The 5,574-nt window shown below is 34.4% G+C and overlaps 1 protein-coding gene across 2 annotated transcripts; it reads right to left on the bottom strand.

Moving 5' to 3' along the window:
• Positions 1 to 1,951: 1,951 nt before the first annotated feature.
• On the bottom strand, positions 1,952 to 5,320 carry LOC110894473 (probable bifunctional methylthioribulose-1-phosphate dehydratase/enolase-phosphatase E1 1). 2 transcript variants are annotated; one of them, XM_022141698.2, is made up of 9 exons: positions 5,083 to 5,320; positions 4,801 to 4,924; positions 3,526 to 3,705; positions 3,262 to 3,417; positions 2,856 to 3,005; positions 2,678 to 2,779; positions 2,468 to 2,577; positions 2,282 to 2,400; positions 1,952 to 2,187 (listed from the first exon to the last, which is right to left on the bottom strand). In XM_022141698.2, the coding sequence occupies exons 2-9, from the start codon at positions 4,888 to 4,890 to the stop codon at positions 2,090 to 2,092; spliced, it is 1,005 nt and encodes a 334-aa protein (XP_021997390.1). In that variant the 5' UTR covers positions 4,891 to 4,924; positions 5,083 to 5,320; the 3' UTR covers positions 1,952 to 2,089. The 2 variants fall into 2 exon arrangements, with proteins under 2 accessions (XP_021997390.1, XP_021997391.1); XM_022141699.2 differs by having other exon boundaries at positions 1,952 to 2,207; positions 5,083 to 5,303.
• Between the last annotated feature and the right edge of the window lie 254 nt (positions 5,321 to 5,574).

The raw sequence follows: 5,574 nt of genomic DNA, 5'->3' as shown, positions 1-5,574 counted from the left end.
ATGTTATGTTACTTATGTAATTAGAAATAAAGGTATATCAGAAAAATGTTTATATTTATATAAATTAAGCCTTGTTAAGACTAACGAGCCTAATCAAGTTCGCTATATCAAGCTCAGGTTCGAGCTCCTTTATTCCATGAGCTTCAATTTAGGTGTTAAGCTCGACCTTTTTCAAAATTTTAGTGAATTGATACCAACTAGCTCACGTCAATTTGGTTCGTTTACTACACACAACTTTGGGTTACAAACCTGTGAGCAACTCCATATCCGTCATATATGCATTTGGTAATTGTTTTCATTATCGAATATACTTATGTTTAATAATATCCATGGTTCCCTCTATAGGTTTGGTAAATATTAGGTATTGAGTGTGTAATACATATAAAGTGTCGTTTTGGACTTGTTATCATCCGCTTCTGGAGACCAAAATGCATCTTTCAATGTTTAGTAAGTTATTGACTAACGTTAATTTGTTTGAATCAATAGTTAATTATCATGAGTGTTTTAGGCTTTTAGCTCCATAAATTCTGGTAAATACTAAATAACGTGTAAAGCGTGCCGTTTTGAACTTTTAATCATCCGTCTAAATCACTATATATATATATGTATTTGAATATGCATAGTAAGTTATTGACTTGTGGTGTCTCAAGGCTTTAAACATAAATAACGTACCATTTTAAAATTTACTAATCCACATTAGTTGAATAATACAATGCGTAAACGTAAATATCGTACCATTTCAAAATTCACTAAACATGTATCACTTGAATAATATCTATATAGGGGAAGGTTCAAATGAAAACCACTAGTTATTGTGAAAACTAGAAAACTAACTAAAACCCACTAAAAAGAAGGGAGGGAAGACTTTTAATGAAGGAGGGGTAAAATTGGAACAAAAAATATATAACTTTTCAAACATTTCTCATTTCTCCATACGTTATCATTTTAAAACAAAAATGGCACCATAAGATCACAGATTTTCTTATCTTTCATTCAAGTATATTCGAGCATATTTTTTATGACATAAAAAAAGATTTATGGTGTCGTCTTGTTTTCAATACTATTATTATAGTAGTGCACATGTGCAATATAACATGTACTACAATGTGCATTACATGCTTAAAATTAGTTTTTTGATTCTAGTTTAGCTTTTAGGGTTAGTTTTTTTGGAGGTTTAGGATTAGGATTAGGTTTTTGGGTGTGTGGGGGGGGGGGGGGTTTAGGTTTTTTTTTTTTTTTTTTTGGGGGGGGGGGGGGGGGTTAGGCTTTTGGTGGGAGGGTGAATTTAGGTTTTGGGGGGTGGGGTGGGGGGTTTAGGTTTTTGGGGGGGTGTCGGTGGGAGGTGGGTTAAGTGGTTTAGGCTTTCCGTATTAGTGCACATGTGCAGTACAACCAAAAATTTTTTTTTTTTTTTTTGAAATTTTTTTTCCATATATAAAAAGTAGCGATTTTTCTAAAAAAAATTGTAAAAAAAAAAAAAATGTATGTTTTTTGGGTTTTTTTAGGCTTTTTTAGTTAGTTTTCGAGTTTTCACAATAAAAGTGGTTTTCATTTGAACCATCCCCTATCTATATATTATCATAAAAAGTATGAAAATTGGCTGATTTAGCGAAGGGTATAATGATTTTTGAGTAAATTACTTTTTGAGTTCTTGTGTTTTAGTACTTTTAACCACTCGAGTCCAAAATCAAAAACTTTAACGCCTTGAGGCCCTAACCGCTCATTTTATAACGCCTTAATAAGCCCCAATATAAACCTACTCAAAGCTTGACCGAGCTCGTTTACTTAATTAATAAGCCCCAATATAAGCTTGAGCTAAGCTTGATTAGAACTTTTAACTAGCCAATCTCAAGTAGTTCACGAGCGGCCTGGCTCGTTTACTTCCGTATTTTGAGCTTTGATGTGCAAGTGTGAGAAAGGGAGGGTCCTAGAAAGAGAAAAAATGAATGAATTTGAGAAATAATGAAGAAGTTGATGATTTTATGAAGATGTTATTGGTGTTTAACGTTCGGTGGATGTTATTAACAATATCGAATTATGCTATAAACATTGTTGACAAATCCAACGCTACCATCTCACACAAAAACCTTCAAAAGGGTATTTCTGTAAACGTTTCGACCGTATCACATCCATGATTCTCAGGTAGCGGAGCGTTTCCAGGCCTAACCGAGATGATCACTTCCAGACCTGAGACAACAACAGTCCAACTTAACTCAAAAGTCAAACAATCATGCAACCATTTAAGTGTGTGTGCGCATGAGTCCATGCGTTTTGTACATACCAGCTGCCTTTGCTGCTACCGCCTCTTGAACAACATCAGTTACAAACAGAACTTCGGATGGCTTGTCGACTCCAAGGGACTCCGAGATTTCAACATAACTTTTTGTTTCTCTTTTATTCCTGCAAATTGTAGACAACAAAATGAGGCTTTACACTAAATATTCAAGATCAAAGAATCAAGTTTTACCCCACTTTGGTGTCGAAAAATCCGCATAAATATTTTCTTAAGTCGCCATAGTTTGTATATCCAAATATTAGCCGTTGTGCCAATCTGCTACCACTCGAATAAATGTACACCTGAATTAAAACAAAGACATAGCCCGATAAGGCTGAAACCACAGTTGCAAAACAGGTTCGGGTCAAAAGTCAAAACAGTAAAGATATAGTTGGAACCTACCTTGACACCAGAAGCATGCCATCTTTCAAAAGCTTGAACAACGTCATCATAAACAACACCTTTTATTACATTTTTCTCGAACCCGGTGCGCCAAATGTGACCCTGCATTATTGAGTGTTAGTAGCGGGGTCGTGACTCTTGATGGAAGAATTGTTTAATGAATGTTGTTCTTGATTACCTGCAATTGTTTAAGTGAAGTAATTTTCCTGTCGGCTTTTATCATTTCTTCAACATTAGTGACCAAAGCAGCAATCACCTCCTCTTTGCCTGCATCATCTGACGGAACAGGAACCGCACCCACAACTCCGTTTTGTAAATCATCTTCTATCTTCAAGAAAAATCACAATGGGTTGGTCAAGCGGATTGTATGACGGTTACAGGTCAAGTTGGGTTATTTTACTTATTTTTCTGAATAAAACAATTAAGAGAGTTTCAACTTTTAAGCATTAAAATTACATTATGGAAGACTTTTACTTGTTTGATGAGTTAGAGAAAAAAAAACATAACCCAAATCGACTTGTTCATAAGTAAATGGGTCGAAACTGAAACCTCCAATGAAATCTGTCGGGTTTATTGGGTCTTACTTGAGAGCGTAACAAGTTGATATCATCTTTAGTATCAGTCATATCATATGTTCCTTCCAAATGCATGCGCACATTGTCACGCGCATATGGGAAAAGAACATCAGTGACAAATGAAATAGGCGTAGTTGTCCCTTCAATGTCCAAAACAACACAACGCTACAAAAAAAAATAACCATTATATTTTCAGGAAACGATAATCGGTACACGGACTATTTATGAAACATGAAGTGTTACATTTCTTTAATTAATAAGAGAAAAACTTACTGGAGTATTTCCAGCCTCGTTTTTTATCGTAAGAGCCCTTGCTTTGAGTGTTGTGTTTGTTGTCCGAAGGCCCAAAATTCTTTTGGATTTTTGGATTGAACCATAACTTCTGGTCAGCGGGCCCAGGTTCAAGTGGGTATGTTTGATTGTAGCGTCAAAGATATAGTGATGGTATTCTGCCTGAAATTAAAAAGATAATGACTTGTAACAAAACCGTATGCAGAAAATAGTGTTTGGGTATGCTCCTACTGTTTGATGTCGTAATAATAAGATGTATCATGTATGAGTGTTCGAAAACTTTTGATTATTTAAGAAATTAGCAGATAAAGTTAGCAGAAAAGTAATAACTCAAAACAAACTATAGTTTCAGACCTGCACAGCTGTCATTTTTGGGTATGATTCAGTATGTTGACCATGATAAAGGTAATAGCTCAAAACAAACACTAAAGATGCATCATATAAGAATAAGTATTACAACCAAGTTCAAGAAGCATACAACTATCCTTGGCAAAGCAAATCTACGCATTTAAATTTGGGTCATCATGGGTAATCATGATTACATATTGGATCACTTTGGACCCTACATAATTTATAAGTGGGTTGATATGAGCAAAAGGCCTAATACCATAGAATGCCCAGATGAAAATAAACCATGGGTCATAACGGACGGTCACTTCTTTTTTCATCCAGGTATCGTTATTTTGCCATAGACTCATCCTCATTGCCGCTGTTGTTCATCATGAGTAAGTTTCTCACCGTCGTTCGCTTTTATCGGCTAGTTTTCCTCCATTTTCGACATACTAATGCTTTAATATTGTTAAATTTAAACATAATGTTGCTGCCATATTTGTCCACTCCACATGGAATTAAGATTTGACCACACCAGAATGCAGATCCACTATCCAGATATATAATCTCAAAAACCAGTCATCAATAATACTTATGTTACTACTACATCCACGTATATGATTTTTTTTTAATTGCATACCTTTCACATTTAGTAAAAGAAAACAACCAAATTAATCATTTTTAAAATGACCCGTTTCAACCCGAACCAAAATGACATTATTCTAAAACAAAACATTCTAACCCGTTACTCCACCGACCCGACCCGACTCGCCCTGCCCATTTTGGCAGGTCTACATAAACATGGATGTTGAATGTAAAGTGACAAAATAGATGTCGAATGAGCAGCTTAAAACAGACATAAAGATGGTAAATTCCAACAAATATAAAACAATTATTGAAAATTTGAAATCTGCTGCAAGTAAGTACCTTAGTGAAAAGAGGGGCACATTTGGGAGATTTGTGGGAGAATGGGGAAAACAGGATTGATCGAATTGGAGTTGGAGATAACACAAACATGTCGTCTTCTACCCTTGTTTACTTTTGGATACACCTATTCATTCATTCATAAAACCCCAAATTGTTATCTTTTTACTTACGATTAAAATAAATAATAAAATCAAAATATTTTCAAGAAAAATAATCGCCACACAAATTATTTTGTTGAAATATAAACAAATTTACACGTGTATGTAAAAGAGAGAAGGGTACCGGAGGGGATGTGAAGATGAGTTGATCGGATTTTTGAAAGCTGATACATCATCTCATCTTTCTGGTAAACTATTGATACAATTATCTCACTACCCAAAGATTATTTTTCTAGTTTAAAGAGTTTATCTTTTTTTTCTTAACAGCAAATTTTTTGCCACGAGCGGAACCACCCGATCATATTTATCTTCACTAGGCACCAATGCTTATACACGGAGAAACCCATTAAATTTAGAAAAACTTCCTTGTAAGATATGTTTTAAAGCCTTATCTCATCCCCAAGATGTTAATAGGTTATAATTATTTCATGCTTTTGTGTTCTAATTTTTTTTTTTTTTTTTGAAGTTTATTAGCCTTCAATATTTTCTTTATTCAACATGTACGGATTGTAATACACGAGTTTCTAACCAGAGTTATATTTTTTTAATAAATAGTACAAAGATAAAATCACCTAGTGATCATCTTTTAATACATTCTTGATACCTACTATTTCTA

Source organism: Helianthus annuus, chromosome 3 (assembly GCF_002127325.2).
Source record: "Helianthus annuus cultivar XRQ/B chromosome 3, HanXRQr2.0-SUNRISE, whole genome shotgun sequence".
Lineage (NCBI taxonomy): Eukaryota > Viridiplantae > Streptophyta > Magnoliopsida > Asterales > Asteraceae > Helianthus > Helianthus annuus.
Note: the sequence above shows the minus strand (reverse complement) of the source record. Positions and strands in the feature narration are given on the sequence as shown.